This window comes from Ictidomys tridecemlineatus, assembly GCF_052094955.1.
Source record: "Ictidomys tridecemlineatus isolate mIctTri1 chromosome 12 unlocalized genomic scaffold, mIctTri1.hap1 SUPER_12_unloc_8, whole genome shotgun sequence".
NCBI classification, from domain to species: domain Eukaryota; kingdom Metazoa; phylum Chordata; class Mammalia; order Rodentia; family Sciuridae; genus Ictidomys; species Ictidomys tridecemlineatus.
Window position 1 is genome coordinate 287,538 of NW_027520966.1, and position 18,368 is coordinate 305,905.

General features: G+C 45.2%; 1 protein-coding gene across 3 annotated transcripts in view; it reads right to left on the minus strand.

The window, feature by feature from the left end:
- The window catches only part of LOC144372373 (interleukin-20 receptor subunit beta-like), a 238,085-nt gene extending 219,963 nt beyond the window's left edge, over window positions 1-18,122 (minus strand). The window contains exons 1-7 of one of the 3 annotated variants that reach the window (XM_078035767.1): window positions 18,003-18,122; window positions 16,276-16,466; window positions 12,261-12,385; window positions 10,060-10,210; window positions 6,032-6,174; window positions 436-1,689; window positions 4-324 (exon numbers count right to left, since the gene is read on the minus strand). In XM_078035767.1, coding sequence (XP_077891893.1) covers window positions 1,582-1,689; window positions 6,032-6,174; window positions 10,060-10,210; window positions 12,261-12,385; window positions 16,276-16,466; window positions 18,003-18,076 — 792 coding nt within the window. In that variant the 5' untranslated portion in view covers window positions 18,077-18,122 and the 3' untranslated portion in view covers window positions 4-324; window positions 436-1,581. Of the gene's footprint in view, window positions 1-3; window positions 325-435; window positions 1,690-2,162; window positions 3,835-6,031; window positions 6,175-10,059; window positions 10,211-12,260; window positions 12,386-16,275; window positions 16,467-18,002 lie in introns of those variants that run through there. The other 2 variants (XR_013432393.1, XM_078035766.1) reach the window with 2 other exon arrangements.
- Between the last annotated feature and the right edge of the window lie 246 nt (window positions 18,123-18,368).

Below are 18,368 nucleotides of genomic sequence, written 5' to 3' on the forward strand. Positions count from 1 at the left end.
GGATCAAGTATGACCCATGTAGTCATGTGGTCTTTATTTTTTATAAAATGAACATGATTCCAGTTCAGGCACAGTATAAAATTCACACATAAAGGAGTCAAACCAACAAGAAGAACATAAAGGCAAAGCACTTAGGATATCTCACTCTTGGACACAGCCCTGCCCAATCTACTTGAGACCCTGCCAGGTGGAGAGAGGATGGTGGGGTGGTGGTGTTACAAAGGGGAAGACAACTAGTTGAGGCAGTTAGACTGTCCCCACCACAGGTTGGCTGGAAGGGCCAGGAAGTGGGGGTAGAGAGGAACCCACTCAGAGGCTCCAGACCTGGGAGGGAGTGGGGAATAAAAAGGTACAGGTCTTGATCAACAATCAATCCTTCACTCCTCAAGAAACTTCCTCCCTCCACTCCTTCTCTAGTCTTAGGCTCTCTCTCACCTGGTTGGGGAGAGGAGAGAGTAGTGGCTTCCAGAGTTGAGAACAGGAAAAGCAGAGTAGAAGAGGCAGAGTCTGGATCTCTGAGTGGAATGCCTAAAGGAAAAGGAAGTCCCCACATAAATCCTATGGAAAGGGGCCTCTGGGAAAAACCAAGAGTGCCCTGGTCAGGTGATCTTGTTGACACCTGAGTCAGTTGGAGCTCTTGTGCAGTAGAAGCTGTCCCCAAAGCAGGCAGCCTGTGACTATGGGCTGAAGCATGAAGCCAGAACTGTGTGTATTTTTCGCTTCTCTGGACCCAAGGCTGGTGATGTAACTAAAACCCCAAAGCCCATTTTTTTTTGCAGGAACCAAAAAGACCACCCCTTTTGATTTTTACTTCTGCACTTTGACAATGCCACAGGAAAAACAGATGCTGCAAACATTACACTTGGAACCGACCACCTCCTGCCCTCTCATCACACCACACACACATTTTACCGGCCGTCCTCAGGATGTGCACTCAGTCCACACTTGATGGTGTTCTGTGGATCCCCAGCACTGGTGCACTGCCTACGTTGGGGGGCTGTGGCCTTCCAGGTCACCCACCATGGCTAGCTGAGCCCTCCACCTCTGCATAGGCATTTGGCTTGAAGTGAGATCAATACTTGCTCCCATCCTTCCTTTCCTCTTCCATTTCCTCTGGGAAAGCGGGGAGCCCAAGCCAACTCACGTATGGCCTTTGGTCCTTCTTACTCCACATTTATATCCTGCTCTCCAGGAGCGCTGGCCTTTCCCAGCATGAATGCCACCCGCAGACCTGCAAGGGCTGAATGTATTTACATACATAGAAAGAGAGACAGAGAGCAGAGACAGGTGCGTAGTTAATCCCCATTGCAGAAGAGAAACCTGAGAACCAGAGGGATGAAGTCACTTTCCCCAGGGTCATTCAGCTAGCAAATGTCAGCTCTGGGTCTGGAAGTCACATCTCCTGAACTCTCACCAGTGCCATTGGCACGACACTCAGCCTCTGACAGTTGCTCCCGCACATGGACATGGCAGGCTCTTCAGACTTCTCTTGTCCTTCATCCGTGGAGGAAAACAGGAACACAGCCTCACCCCTCACGAGTCCTGTGTCCTGCAGGCCAGTCTGTGGGCCCTTCCTCAGGTCTAGATCCAGGCCTTGAAGAGTTCCTCAGAAGACAGCACAGCTGTGGCACAGACATCCACCTCTTCCCTTCTGCAGCTGATTAACTTCTGGGGTGAATTGGTTACTTTCTGAAAATTAATTTTCATCAATGATTAGATGTCACTAATAGAAAGTAGTGAGAGTAAAGAGTGTCACAAAAATCCCAATTATTTGATGAAATTTCAAGCTGTTAAAAAAATCCCAAAGACAATTCCAACCCCTAGATCAGTGACTTCCAGCATTTGCTGAGGTCATCTCCCAGTTCACTGCCAAGCTATTCCCTCAAGGCCCTGATGCGTCAGTGCTCCAAAATTCCAGAATTCGGGGGGCAGGGGTGGGGGGGAACTAACCATTTTCCACCAAGAGCTGAAGAACAATGAACTAGTCTAAGATGCTTCATGAACAGCAACTATCACAGTGCCAAGTCCAGAGAAGGTGCTCATAAATGCAATCTCTTTCTTAGTCATATTTTTTTTCCTGAGACCCTGGTGCATAATCATTGCTAGTTGCAAACATGCAGATACCCATTTATTCAAAGGGACTTCATTGCTAGTATGCTCACCTCCACAAATTCTCTGTGTTCTTCTATAGTTACCTTCCACTGACCTCCTGGTCATCACTCCTAAAGTACATGCACACAAATGAACAGGCATGATGGTTTCCACCACCTTGGTCTCCTAGACATCAGCATCATCCAGCCAATCACTCTTGATCCTGTTTCTAAAGAGGCAGCTTCAGGGGTTTACTCTTGGTGTCCAACCGACAATAAGAAAAGATATCATACAAGAAGGGCTCTCTGAGCAGGAGTGTTAGCCTGGAGCAGCCATCAATTCACTGCTGCTGGTCCTAGTCAGATTCTCAGGACCCTGACTGCCAAACCTGTAGTGGTTTGCTTGATTATTTTTAAATCCTAGAGCAGTGCTGTCCAGTGAAAGCAATGAGAGCCGCATATGCAATTTTTAAAATCTAGAAGCACATTTTAAAAAGTAAAAAGAAATAGGTGGAGTTATTGTTAGTGATATACTTTATTTAACAGATACACCAAAATATTGTCATTTAACATGCAGTAAAAAATTACTAAAATTTTTCAAATCTTTTGTACTGTCCTCCCAATCTATCACACATGACTTTAAAGGACAGCACAATTCTAAAACATTTAAATTAAATAATCCCAGCAGCTCAGAAGGCTGAAGCAGGAGGATTGCGAGTTCAAGGCCAGCCTCAGCAAAAGCAGTGTGCTAAGCAACTCAGGGAGAATCTGACTCTAAATAAAATTCAAAATAGGGCTGGGGATGTGGCTCAGTGGTCAAGTGCCACTGAGTTCAGTCTCCGGTACCCCTGAAAAAAAATTTAAACATTGTTGCACAATTAGAACTAACTTTCAAGCAAGGTTCCAATGATATTTTAAAAATATGTGTTATCATTTTTTTTTAAATTTAGTTGTAGTTTATTTATTTTATTTGTTTTTATTTTTATGTGGTGCCAGATCAAACCCAGTGCCTCATGCATGCTAGGCGAGTGCTCTATCACTGAGCCACAACCCAGGCCCTCCAAAATATGTTTTCAATATTTAAAAATCATGAGATTTCTCATAAGGATCTGGACTTCGAGGTTTCCTATTTACAACTTGGAGATCTCAGACTGGGGTGTAGCTTGGTGGGAAAATGCATGTCTAGTTGGGTTTGATCGCCAGCACTGCAAAAAATAAATAAATGAATCTTGGAGGTCTGGCAGCACTGGCTCAGACCTTTGTGGCAACCTTCTGGAGCTAAAAAGCAGCTGCTTTCTTTAGATGGAATGATTTTCCCTGGGTCCATCACCTCTTCTTATTGAGTGATGGTCATTGTACTGCATTGACATTTTTTCCAGTACCTATTTGATCCCCAAAAGCATCTGAACTCACAAATGCCACTTTCTGTGAAGCACACAAGGCCACATTTGGGGTGGTCCATTGTTACTAACTTGGGGCCATCTCTATGCTTGCCACCCACCTTATAGTAGAATATGACAGCAAGAAAAGAAAGAATGAAGTCAGTCACAGAAAGGAAAGAAAGACCCGTTAGCACCAAAGCCCCATCCCTGGGAAGCAACTATGGATGAAAGACATGGGAAAAATTATATTTTTAAATAGAGAATATACACTGGACCGAATTAACATGATTGTCCTTGCATGGGTACTTTTGCTTTGACTGTTACATGGTGATATAAACTTTAATGGAAAGGAATTCTTCATGGCACATTTCAGAGTGCAGCCGTCCCAATTGTAAAATTGTAGATATAGACATGTAACATTTCACCCACACAGATAAAATAAGCACAAACCTGGAAGGACATTTTGGAGAATTGCCAAAGATTTCCGATTGGTAATTTTCTACAGTTTAATTGGCAAGATGAGTGGATTTTGCAAGGCTGGCTGGAAATTGCTTTTTTTTTTTTTAACAGTTTGGAGGATTATGTATAAACAATGCAACTGTCGGAGAAGCTAGGCTCTGCTGAGAGAAGGGGGATGGTGGTAGTGACGCCCGGCTCCAGAATGTGTTTGGGATTTAATAGACACTAATGATATATCTCTCACACAGCACCGTGGGGAAATGCATTGACTCAGAGAATTTGTCCACTTTAGAAATCCAGGGGAGAAAACAGAATAGAAGTTGGAATATCCAGGGAGGCATCTAGAGAGGTGGCCAGATGCACCGTGTGGGAACTGCTGGCTTCTGCTTCTCCCCACCATGGCCCCGGGCACACTCACTCCTGTGCTCTGTGTTCCCTGGAGTAGAATAAGAATCCTAGGCTAGTGCAGAGCTAGGAACACCGGCAGGGACCCCTAGTCTTTGGGAGTCACTATGAAGTCCAAATTGCCCCTCATGTTTCCACACCATCCCCACCAAAGACAAAGCATAGTCCAGACTTCCCGTGTTCCCACACATGCTCTTGGCGGATCAGTTGAATATATTGTGTTGGAGTATGTTATTGAATGTAGCCACTGTTGGAACTGTAGAAAGGGACCAAGAAGGTTCAGCAGGACAGTTCAGAAGAGAAAAACTGTGTATGACTCCTGAAATGGCAAGCATCCTGGGCTGGGCAAACACCAGGTTGTGTTCATGCCAGGTCCTGGGAGAAAGCAGAGGTGGCCTCAGGGAGGTGCCTATACCCTGGAGAAGGGAGATCTCTCCTAGACCCTCTGATTAGAAATTGCTGTGGTTTGAATATGTTCTCCCAAAAGCATGTATTGCAAATTGAATTCCCAAGGCAACAGCCTTAAGGTGGGACCTTTGAGAGATGATTAGCTGAGGGCTCTACTTTCACCAATGGATTGATGTAGATCGTAAAAGGACTTGAGAATGGGAAGAAAGAACCTACAGAATAGGAGAAAAACTGTGCTGCTTCTTGTGACAGAGGATTAATAGCCAGAATATATAAAGAACTCAAAAAATTCAGCATCAAAAAAACTCAGCCAGGCTCTGTGGTGCATGCCTGTAATCCCAGCAGCTGGGAATGCTGAGGCAGAAGGATCCCAAGTTTAAAGCCAGCTCAGCAAAAGCATGGTGCGAAGCAACTCAGTGAGACCCTGTCTATAAATAAAATGCAAAACAGGGCTGGGGATGTGGCTCAGTGGTTGAGTGTCCCTAAGTTCAATTCCTGGTATTCCCCCCCCCAAAAAAAAAACCCTCAATTTATTAATGAGCAAATGAATTAAACAGATGTCTCAAAAGAAGAAATGCAAATGGCCAACAAATACATTAAAAAAATGTTCAACATAATTAGCAATTGGAGAAATGCAAACCAAAACTAAAATGAGATTTCATCTCACTCCAGTTAGAATGGCAACATCAAGCACACAAACAATAATAAATGCTGAAGAGGACATGGAGAGAAAGGAACACTTCTATACTGTTAGTAGGATTGTATATTACTACAGCCACTACAGAAATCAGCACAGAGATTCCTCAAAAGACTAAGAATGAGACCACCATATGACCCAGCTATACCACTCCTCAGTATTTATCCTGAAGAATTAGTTGTTATACTATAGTGATCCATGCACACCCATGTTTATAGCAGCACAATTCACAATAGCCAAACTGTGGAACCAGCCTAGGTGTCCATCGATGGATGAATGGATAAAGAAAATGTGGTATATATACACAATGGAGTTTCAGCCAGTCATAAAGAATGGAACTTAAGAATATTATGTTAAGCAAAATAAGTCAAACCCAAAGGTCAAAGGTCATATTTTCCTCAGAACCAAATGAACTTCTATTGTTTATGAATTACCCAATCTGTGATATTCTATTCTAGCAATACAGACTGAGACAGGTGCTCTTCTCTAAAAACCAAAAAAACCACAAAAAGCATGCCATGCCCACCTAAGGCCTAAGGTACAGCCCTCTGATCAGCATCATGCTGCAAGGAAAAAGGAAGCTTATTTACCAAGGTGTCTGGGAGGACCACCACGGGGCAGCAGGAGTACTGGAGCAGCTGACCCATTTTCCAGATGGAGAACAGCACAATCACGAGGATCAGCATGAAGCCAAGGAAGGCAAACAGGGCCAGGGCCAGCGGGAGAGCCTCTTCTGGAGACAGAAAGACAAGAAGACGCTTAGAAACCACAATGAAGGGGAAGCCTCCAAACCCAGGCCTCCCCTGACCCCTGGAGTTGACGCCGAATGTCAATCAAGATGGCAGAAGCCAGAAACCTGAGATTTGATAATGTGCCCTGGTAACCAAAATTGCCGCCATTTTTCTAAAATCTAAATTTTAGATTTAATCTAGAAAATCTAGATTAAGGTATGCTTTCCAGAAAGCTCCAGAGAAGATTAAAATCTCTTTCTCAGGAAGGGGAAGGGAGGAGCATTGTGTGTGAAGGCAAGAGTGGTGTTAGCACATACCTGGCACAGCTGCCAGAGGAAGGCACCCGGCCAGGCCCCAGAACTGGCTGAGTGGTAACCGAAAACAAAGTGTTTCGCAATTTGCTCTTAGCACTGATCCATCTTATGGAGGAGAATATTAAGTCTGGAAAACAGTCACATAATAACTATGATATATCAAGCCCCTGTTATGTGGCTCCTCCTTCCATCTCTATTCTGGGGGCTGGGTGGTAAACCCCTGTTCTTTGCAATGGGCATGAGTTTCTCTGCTTTTATAAGATGATTCTATGCTCAGAATGGTTAGGCAATTTACCCCAGGTCACACAGATAGGGTTAGCTCCAAAGCCCATAATTATTGTAATTGTAAATGTAGCAGAAAGGACCAGACCTGGGCATCTGGAGATGCAGAAGGGGAATGCAGTATTTTCCCATCTCTGTTCTGTGTAACCTGGAGTAGCTCATTTAAGCGCCCCCTGGTCGGGTAGTTAGCTCACAATGTGAAGGGTAACTTAGCCAGGAAGGTTGTGGAGAAGCTGGTAGTCACACAAGTGGCTGGGGCCATGCATATTGTTTCAAAGATTTTGAAAATTATTTTAGCAGTATACATTGAGAGATACACAAATGTTCATACCCTTTCAATCCACTCCTATGATTTCAATTCCAAAAAAATAATTCCAAGAAAGGAAACAATTATATGCATCGGTCTGTTCATGGAAACTTCTGGAATACAGCAACAGAACCCCCTTCTCTGCCCAGAGTGGTCCCTGCCCCTCCCACCCCTCCAGGCATGTTCTGGTACATTTTCCCCATGGAACCCACTGATACCATCCCATCTTTTGCTTGTTGGGAGTCTGTCTCCACTAGAGGGGAGGTTCTTGAGAGCAGGGATTTCCCTGCTGTATCCAAGTGCACAGGCCAGGATTTGGCACACAGTGAATACTCAGTAAATATTCATTTAATAAAAGAATGAATATCATCTTCAAAAGCAAATGAAAGCTGGGTGTGGTGGCGCCTGCCTGTAATCCCAGCGGATCGGGAGGCTGATGCAGGAGAATCACAAGTTCAAAGCCAGCCTCAGTAAAAGCAAGGTGCTAAGCAACTCAGTAAGACCCTGTCTCTAAGTAAAATGTAAAATAGGACTGGAGACATGACTCAGTGGTTGAGTGACCCTAAGTTCAATCCCTGGTACCTCCCCTCCCCCAAAAAGCAAACAGAAGTGATTCAAATACCCAATAAAGGGGATTCAACAGAATGGTAGGCTAGTCATTCAGCTATTAAAATGAGAATTGGGACAGATACACACTTGGTTACTACAGCATGGTTTATAGTGGCAAAGGACTAGAAAACACAAAATATTCTCATTAATAAGGAGATATTAAATATACTGGTTTACTATGCAGCATTTAAAAAAACTGAGGTGGACCCAAAGATACCGACATAATACGATGCTCATGATATATTGCCAAGTGAAGACGAGCCAGGCACAGAACACTAGGTATGGGATAGGCCCCTTTGTGTGTGTGAGCACTGGAATCACACAGACAGTACTGGGAGGATTAAATGCCAGACTCACCAAAGAAAACCTCCTGAGTGGTATATGGGGAAGAGTGGACAATATTTAACTCTGACCCTTTTTAAAATTTCTGTGTTTAATCCATTCATCATTGGAAGAAAAATAAGGAGAGAAATGAATTACAGTAGATGGGATAGAAAGAAAAGATGGGGGGGAGGGGGATAGTAGAGGATAGGAAAGGTAGCAGAATACATCAGTCACTAGTATGGCATTATGTAAAAATGTGAATGTGTAACCAATGTGATTCTGCAATCTGTATTTGGGGTAAAAATGGGAGTTCATAACTCACTTGAAACTATTGTTCGAAGTATGATATGTCAAGAGCTTTGTAATGTTGTGAACAACCAATAAAAAAAAAAAAAAAAAAAAAAAACAAACAAAATAAAATTTCTGTGTTGATTGGAATTTTTTAAACAAGACATGATTTTTTTTGAAAGTGAATAAAATAATAATCAGAAAATTTACATGGGAACAGTTATAGATATGTTAGTTATTGGGGAAAAACAGAAAAATAGGCACAGTGTTTTTATGCTATAGAACTCCGACGTGTAGGTAATGACTGAGGGCTACGCTCCTTTGGAGGGCAATTTGAAAACAGCAATCAAAATTAAAGGTCTATATCTTCAACCAAGTCAATCTACCTCGAATAATTTATTCTTCAAATAAATGTATACCAGAAAAATTATCTTTTTTTTCTCACAATGTTGGGAGGGTCAAACTTAAGGTCTTGTGCATGCTAGATAAGCCCTCTACCACTGAGCTACACACCCATCCCTGGCAAAATAATCAATGTATTAGCGGAAATTAATTAGAGCATTGGCTGTAATAGCAAAATATTTTGGGAAAAACTAAGTGCCCATTAATAGGGGACTAGTTAAATCAGTTATTTCATATACATATAATGAAATAGTATGTAGCAATAAAGAAGAATAAAGGAACTACTTTATTAATATGGCAAAATATATAAGATACATAAAATGAAAAAGACAAGATCCAGAAAAATGTATAGAACATGCCACCATTTTTGCTAGCCTCAGCAACAGAGAGATGCTAAGCAACTCAGACAGACCCCTGACTCTAAATAAAATACAAAATAGGGCTAGGGATGTGGCTCAGGGGTCAAGTGCCCCTGAGTTCAATCCCTAGTACCCACCCCTCAAAGAAAAGGAAAGGCAATATATGTAAACATATTCTCATTTACTTGTATATGCATTAAAAAGTCTTCAGAAGTATATGCAAGAAGTCTGTATCTATGGTAGAGGGTATAGGAATTTTATGGGTGGGGAAAATGGACATGGAAAATAAAATTTCCATGTGTCTCATATTTTTTGTACCATATGAATGTACTATATATTCAAGGCTAAAAGATCACTCACACACACACACACAAGTGGTGATATTTGAATGGTAGGATCATAGGATGTAGAATTTTGTTGGGTTTATTTTTTCCAAAAGGGTTTTCAAGTTATTCACGTTTTTAGACCATATCTGGAGGTGTAGCTCAGTGGTAGAAAACTTGCCTCGCACCTGTGAGGCAATGAGTTCAATCCTTAGCACCACATAAAAAAATTAATTAATTAATTAAAGGTATTGTGTCCATCTACAACTAAAAAAAAAAATTTTTTTTTAATGTCAAGGGGGGAAAAAAAAGAGGCTTCTGGAGACACTCCATAAAGCCCCTTCCAATAAAAGAAACTGTGGCATTGTATGGTGTATGACCTCCTTCCCAGGCTCACCAAGGAACCTGGTGGCCTGTCCTGCAGCCACCTCTAATCACAGGCAGTATTCATCAGCCTTGACACATCTGGCCCAGGGAGAAGGAAGCTCTCACGGGGAGAGTGACAGCTGCTTAAAGATCCCCACCCAGCACTAGGATGGCCTCCTGCACACATTGACCACCGGAAACCCACCCAGGTCTGTGAAATCAAGGGAAGGCTCAGAATCAAAGGCACCTGAGCATGCACCAAGAGGGGCTGTCACCTCTGCGGGGGCCCAAGGGACAGGCATATCTTCTTTACCTTGTACCTCCACACACTCTGCCTGGTTGAAGGCACTGTGCCTCCCGATGACCTTCACCAGAGACTGGGCCTTCACACAGTATGTGGCTCCTGGGTCCATGGTTTCCAGGTGCACAGGAACACCCCTACTCCCCACCACTTTGGTCTGTTCCTTTGGGAGAATAGAAAACACAGTTATTCTCTGAGGGTAGCAGGACTGGAAAGGTTGAGGAGAGCCAGGAAGGAAACACTGCAGAAATTTCCTATCTGGGGTACGTACAGAATGTTCCCTGTTACTCACGCATGTTTGCACTCACTTGCTCGTTTATCCACTCACATTTATTAGGCACCTAATAAGTATCAGGCACTGTTCCAGGAACAGGGACAGAGCATATAACAAAGGAGGCAAAGTCTCTGCTGTTGTAGAGCTGTCGTGGGGAAGACCAACAATATATACATACATGTCAGGTGGCCATAAAAGCTGTGCAGAGAAAAGGCAAGGGGCTAGAGAGTGACAGGGAGGCACTAGTTTAGACAATGGGGTTAGCAGAAACCTTTCTGAAAGGATGATACTTGAGCAGAGACTGGAAATTTGGAAATCTGACTGGGCAAGGATTTGGCATGGTCACTGCTGCCACAGAGATCAGTGCATAAAATCAGAGAGCTGGTGGGCCATGCCTCCCCACTTGCCCATCCATCCCTCTGTCTATGCACTCTGCTGTCCACCTTTCCACATCCACCGCCTGCCCCGGGCCTGTGCTCTGCATCTGAGCCTGCAGAGGCTTGTGTAGGCTGAGCCTAGGTGACTCAGGGCACATACTTCTCTTTCAGCACTGGCCCTGCCAGTTACAAGGGTGGGGAACCACTCTGTCCCAAAGAATCTGAGGGAGCTATGTGCTGCCTCCTGCCAGGTGCTGACCCTGTCCCCAGCACCACTCCACCTGTCTGGTTGGCAATGTCATGTCCTATCAGTTGGCTCTGACCTCATGGGGATAAGGGCTGGTATTATTGCCTGCCCTACCTGCCCCCACCCACCTTCCAGGGGACACTTCTCAACCTAAAGCCCCTATTGAGTGTGTGGCAGGGCATATGCACTGCCCTCAGACACCACTAAGTGATCTGGGATACCTCCAGTCTGAGAAGGGTCCTATCAGAGACCAACTAGCTCCCTGCAACCACTAAGCTTGGCCCGATGAGCATGAACAATGGGATTCCTCTCCAAAGACTTTGGTCTTGGGAAAGTGAATACCTAGATCTGGAATTAGGGATAAAGGGGAGAGGATACTGTGAGAGGCCTCAGGCTCAGAGGCCTTGAGTGGCTGGGAAGGCACCATCATAGGCGTATGTTGGAAGCTGTGATGAAAGGCAGGGCCTGGGAGTAAGCTGGGCAGGAGCCACAGGAAGAGGACTCAGCAGAAGGAAGCAAGGCCACCACAGGTAGGGGTCCCTGGAGAAAGGAGACTCTGCCAGCTCTGCTCAGGGATTCTGTGAGAGCCCATATTAATACTCTGAGAAAGCCCATTACTTCCTGGTGCTGATGGGAGTGGGCCTCTAGGCCCTGTCTCCCTCTCAGCTTGGACAGGGGCTCCATGGATTTGAGGGTCCCCTCACTTTCCATTGGTGCCCCACCCCTTCTGCTGCTGCTGTTTTGTGAGGGCTGGACTCCACTCTCCTGGACTACAGCAGCCTTCCCACGGGGAGGGGCAGCTCCCTCCCGGGCTTTCTGCATGGCCTACCTGCTCCTAATTAAATGGGTTTATTCATAAGCCAGCTCCTGACTGGCTGCCCCCTTCTCTTCCCTGCCAAGATCCACACCCTCAAGAGGCTTGTACCAGCCTCGTAGGCTCTTGAAATCATCCAGTTGATCTGGAACACCCTGGCCTGCTTCCCTTAACTGGCTGAGGAGATCAGCTGATGAGAGAGGGGAAAAGTCCATTCAAAAGATGTTCCAGGTCAATCTAGCTTAGTTCGGGGCATGAGGCTGTCCCCCAAACTTCAGCAGATCTGCCTGAAAATGTTCCCAGCCAAGATCAAAGTGGACTAAGGCATTTTTATTTTTTAAAGAGGCCCACGGGATGGTCAGCATCTAGTCATCTCTCCCTCCACAGGCTTCACCCAGAGCTGCTCATTCTCAGGCTTCCCAGACAGTGAGCACTGCAGGACCTGGCTCTCCTCACCCACCCTCAGAGAGCTATGCCATCTCCCCGCAAAGCCCGACTCACCTTGGCACCAGGCTCCCTCCTCCAGTAGGCCACGAGGAACTCAAACTGTGGCCCCAGGTCTTCCAGTTCAATGACCAGGTGGAAGCCATCCTTGGACACCTCCATCCTGGGTGGGGTGAGGATGGCTGTTGGCAAGACAAGGGCAGAATCAAAGCCAGTCCCAGGCAGGACCACTTTTTTAATGATAAATGAATGAAACCCAAATGGCAAAGATTTACTATGATTCTGGTTTTTTTTTTTTTTTTTTTTTTTTTTTTTACCTCTTAACTTCGATAAAGTCTTCTATTCTTTTCCAGAAATATATATACTCAAGAAAAGAGGAAAAGGGATTACATACTCAAGTAGACATTATTACTTTCCCTTCTAAAATTGTGTGCTCCAGGTTCCACTAACCTAATATTTTAGTAGACATTGCTCTTCACCTTGGCTCATCTAATGAGCAGATGCCGTTTCTTAATGCTTGCCAAACACCTGCCTGAACTTGGATCTATGTGGAGCATAGCTGGGCCCCCTCTTTTCCCCTTAGGAATGAACATACCTAGCAGGGCATGTGCATCCCTATAGTTCTCATAGACAGTGGCATGTACAGGCATCTGAATACTTTCAGACATCTGCAAACCACCAGAGGCCTGTGGATAGGTTAGCTATTCTGTTCTAGGCCTCATCTCATATCCTGACAGAGGGATATTATTGGCAAGTCAAAGGCTTTTTACAAATTTTAACATTGACTCTAGAAATTACAATTTAAATATAAATACCATCTTTTACATTACTTGGATCCCAAAGAGAGAGGAATCCCCACCAGCAGGCCAAGAACAGAAGGGGTCACAGAGGCAGCTCCCACCCCCTCACTACTGATGATGAATCCATATGTGCCTTGCAGATCCAGGTCCTCTGACCTCCATCTTTATGGAGGATAGATATTATTAGAGAAAATGACCCAAAGTTCAGAGAAGAATTTTTTGACAGTGTTGGGCCAGGAACCTCTGTCCTAAGCATTCTGCATACTTGTCTCATTTAATCCACCCAGGAAACCTAAGAGGGTAAATATTATTCTGTTTGTATGGAAATGTTAAGGGACTTTCCCAGAATCACAGTTAATGACCAGAATTTGAGCCCATGTCTATGTTTCTAGCTCCCCCATGAGGGGTGTTTATTCTTTGTACCAGGCAATCCCAAGTCCAGCTATAATTAAAATAACTAGGAAGAATTTTGAACTCCTAATGACCAGGATGCACACAAATCAGTCAAATCAGACCCTCCAGGAATGGGCCCCAGGAGTGTGGTTCTCAAGCTCTTCCTCGACTCCAGCATGCAGTTGAGGCTAAGAACCTCTGCTCCCAACAAGGTTAAGGGCAGAAGATCCTCTATAGGGGAGCCTTAAAGAAGGATCTTTCACATTCCTGGGGAAAAGTCAGAGTGGCCTTTTACAAACAGAAAAGGACAGACAGAATGCCTTTAAGAGATCACCAAGCCACCCAGCCCAGTTGCTGATTCCACTGTGCAGGGATAGCTCAAGAACACATCTTCAACCTTCTGATGCAAGTACGGGCTCCTTTCTTTAGCTCCCCCTGCAGCAAGACCTTTTCCTGTTTATTCTGGCCTTCTCAGCCCATGTTTGACAGCACAGCCCTGCCCACATAGTTTGGAAGGCACTCCCTTATCTATTTGACCCCAGTCTTCCTTCCAACAGCTGCCAATCCCCAGCAATAGTCTTGGCATCTCCCAGGTGCCAGAGGGAGGTGGTGCTGGGTGCTACCTGGGTACTGCAGGCAGAGGCAGAGCTGCAGTGCCCTCCCCCAGTGCCTAGGATCCTGCCATTTCCACTAAGTCCTCCCATTGCCTGGGAAGGAGGCCAGAGGGAGGAATCCATTTTTGGCACCACAATTCCTACTGGTATTTCATTCCAACAATCCTGTTCCTGCCCCACCCCTCCACTCCTCTGTTCTCTGGCTCTCTCGACTCCAGGCATCCCTAGAGCAAAAAGTGATAACACCTACCCACAGTTGAGTGCTATGGTAGGATAGCACTCCGCTGAGTAATTTACACATTTCTTCTCATGTGGTCCCTACAACTATCCAGTGAAGCAACCTGTTGCCCCTTTTACAGAGGAAAAGGCAGGGACCCAAGCATCAAGTGACTGAACTGGGATTTGAACCACATCCCTCAAGTTCCACGGAGCCAACTTCCCTTTCAAAGCTGTCTTCATCTTCCTCAGCCTCTTGCTTGGGCGCCCCCACCTTCTAAGCCCCCACCTTCTAAGGTCCACCCAATGTCACAAGTTCCTTAACCACCCTGACCTTGTCCCATTACTTCCTCTGCCCTCACTCACAGCAGAGAATCTTCTGCCACCTCTGAATAAAAGGCTACCAAAGGCCCTTGCCCTTGTTCTTCCTGCTGCTCCCAACCATCTGCATTCTCACCCACACCTGCTTAGAGGAAGAGCTGCCCTGTTGCTTCCCACCTCCATCAGTCTTCCACCCCGGCAACCACACTGTCATCCCCTCCATTCCATGAGGTCACTTTCTTGAGGACCCGTGCAGGGGCCTCCTTCAGCCTTTTCTCCCTCCATGACCTCCCAGCCCATCCATCTTCTCTCCATAGACATGTTAAACCCTGAGGTTCCCCAAGACCCCAGGATCTCTTTGTCTCCCATATCTTCTCCCTGGATAATCTTATACTCTCCCAAATCTTTAGCTACCAACTCTGGTGTTATGTGTCTCTGGCTTTGACCTCTCTGAGGCCCAGATCCTGATGTCCAGCTGCCAGTCAGGCATCCATGGCATGCTATTCTGCTGGAATCTCCATCACAAAGGGCACAGAAACACAGATGTCTCTCATTGCTCAAGACCAGTTGCTTCTCCCAGTGTCTCTGCTTTGGATGGCATTCTCTCTGACTCTAATCAGAAGCTGGACACCATCACCATCTCTCCCAGCCCTATCCCCTAATAACTGGTCTCCAAGCCCCGTCCTTTCTAACTCATCATGTCTCCTGAATTCATCCTTTCCTCCTCCTCCTTCTCCTCCACGCTTGGGACTGGGCTCCATCTTGAATCAGCTGGAGTGTTACAACCCTCTCCTCGCTCTTCCGCTGCTCTGGACAGGCTTGCCCATTCCAGGTCACTTTCCACACAGCAGCCAGAAGGATTGTGCTGTGAGACAGACCTTGCCTAGACACTCTCTCTTCCATGGCTACCTTCTGTTGACTTGACAAGCTTCATATCAAAGCCACATGGATAGCTGATTCTCTACCCCCTGCCATCCATCAAGTCCTGGCTTCTACTGTTTTCCACCTCTGCACATCCTGTCATGCTCTGGCCATTGCTTGCACTCAGCTATATGTGAACACCTACCCGGATTCTTGTCTTCTTTTTCAATCATTTTCCAGGTACTATAGCAATTAGAAGAGTCATTTCCCAGCAACCACAGAAGGGTACTATTTCTCATGGCCATTAAAGAAATAGATCTTTTTAAACAACAAAGTTGCTGACAGTCAGTAAATATGGAATTCAGGAGGCACCAGAAGGGAGGCAGTATAAGATTTATGGAGGTACGAGTGGTGTAGTCAGAGGCAATCTTAGAGCTATCTCCCTATTTCTGGAATAGCCAGGTTCCCAATGCCAGGGTCTCCACCATCCACAAACCCTGACCAAGACAGTCAGCAATGACATCCAAACTCAAAGAACCAAAGAGAGGAAAGTGATCAGCAATTTTAAAAATATATCAGCAAGCTAGGGGTTTAGCTCAGTGGTCGCGCGCTTGCCTAGCCCATGTGAGGCACTGGGTTTGATCCTCAGCACCTCATTAAATAAATCAACAAACAAATAAAAACAAAGATATCATGTCCATCTATAACTAAAAATATTTTTCAAAAATGTATCAGTAAGAGTGGTTTACATCCACCATACTCTGGCTTTGAAAGATTATTTTGATGATAAAAAGGATCCTGAAAGTCTTGGTGAACATGAGAAGGGGAGCATGGTAGAGCAGAGAGTAAGGAAAAAAAGTGCCTTACTTGAGTTTCGATTAAAGGGGTGCTTCAGGGTGCTCCAGGCAGAAGTCTGGGAGCCCAATGTGGCCCTGACGCGGAGTTTGTAAGGGACTGTGGCAGTGATGTCATCCGTGACGTCACACTTGGGTTCTTCAATGACTGTGCACCAGCTGGTGGGGATCCAGATCCAGCTTATGTACAGGCTCTCGTACTCTCTGGCCAAAGAAAAGAAGATGCAGCATCACACCAACCCCTTGACCCAGGCACAAAGGTGATGGGAACTGTCTCCATTCTCCCACTCGTCATAGTCAGCATTTGCTCCCCACCCCCAGCTCTTCCACTCTCTTCCCTCACCAACCATCCATTCTTTACTCCTTTTGTTACCAGCCAAGGGAAACCTAGGCATGAACCCCAATCTGTGTATTTCTCTCCATGTCCACAGTCAGCACCCTTATCTCAGCCACCCTCATGTCCTGCCTTGCTGAGGTCTCCCAGCCTCCGCTCTTGCTGTTCTTCAAGCCATTCACCACCCTCAGCATACCATGACATTTCTGTCTTCCATGGCTTTTTACAGCACTTAGAATGGAATCCAAACTCATCCCCATTGCTATAAGATTCTGGCCTTCTCTCTCACCCTGCTCAGAAGAGAGATATTCTTGCCACACTGACCTCCTGGTCATTTCTCCCAGAATGCTGATCTCTTAATTCCAAAGGACCTTTGACCAGCTGTTCACTCTCTCAAATGATCTGTCCTGCTGTTCACAGGGATGGTTCCTTGCAGATCTGATGTAAGGATCACCACCTCAGAGAGGCCTTTCCAACCACCTATTATAAAGCAGCTGCAGAGTCAGCACTTTTGCCTCAGCATTACAGTTGTTCTAGCACAAATCACTCTCTGAAATTGCCTCAAGCATTGCTACCCAGTAGAACTTTCTGAATTGATGGAAATGTTCAGTACTGGTAGTGCTCAATATGGCAGCCACTAGCCACGTATGGCCCTGGAGCATCCAAAATGTGACCGATGTGACTGGGAAGCAGATATTTGAGTTTAATTTAAATTAATTTAAACTTAAATAACTCTCTGTAGCTAAAGGATACCATATTGAAAAAGAATGGACCTAGTATATTTTCTGCCCATCTCCTCCTTCATATATTAAGTTCCCTATATCCAGAAATGTTGTCAGCTGTGTCTTGAGCCTACAATACTTACACACTTCTAAATAATGTGATCAGTTTGTATTTACTGCCAATGAAATACATTGAGCACTTTCTCTGCTGCTGTCACTACTCAACAGTTGCAAATTCCTGGAGAAGACTAGAGCCTGGTAGGCCCCAGGGCCAGCTGATCTTTAGGGTGAATATTTGTTTTGGCTTCTAAGTACAAGACTATATATAGTCAAGAAAACTGAGATCTCTCTCTCCTCCCAAAGGATCTGGGTCTCCAATGATTTGTCCATCTCAAGTCAGGGTCAAACTCTTTGGACAGCTGACTCACTGTTGAAAAGAAGCCACAACAAAATGTATGTCTACACATTCATGTTTCTAGAGAGTTCACTGTCAAAATCAAAGGGCAGTTCCTTGCTTCCTTGACTCTTTCAATGCCCACTCACACAGAGGGGGCAGATCATTGGATATAATCCATCCCTGGGCTCACAAGGCCTCCTTGAGCCAAGAAGGAAGGGGCTGTGTCTCCAGGAACTAATTGCTGTCTGAGGGAGGAAAAATTATTCAAATAAAAACCAATCACTCACCCCTGATACTCAACAGAATAGTGTACTGTTTCTCCAGGCAGGATCACTGGGCTCCATGTCAAGAGATGCTTCATGTTGATTGAGTTCACAGAGAGGTTCTGAGGGGCAGGCAGACTGGCCACTCCATCTGAGTGAAGGCAGAGAGGAAGGCTGAGGGGTGGCTGACATGGGGGAATGCCACAGCTTCAGACTGGTAGCGTCCAGTGAAAGGCCACACAGGTTTATGAATGATGACAACTCCAATTTTATCATACTTGTGTTAATGCTAAGTTTTGGCTACCATAATTATAATTCTGCCTTTGTGATAAAAAGGCATATTAACAATAATAATGGGTAATCTTAAGCAAGATCTTATATTCTATTAAG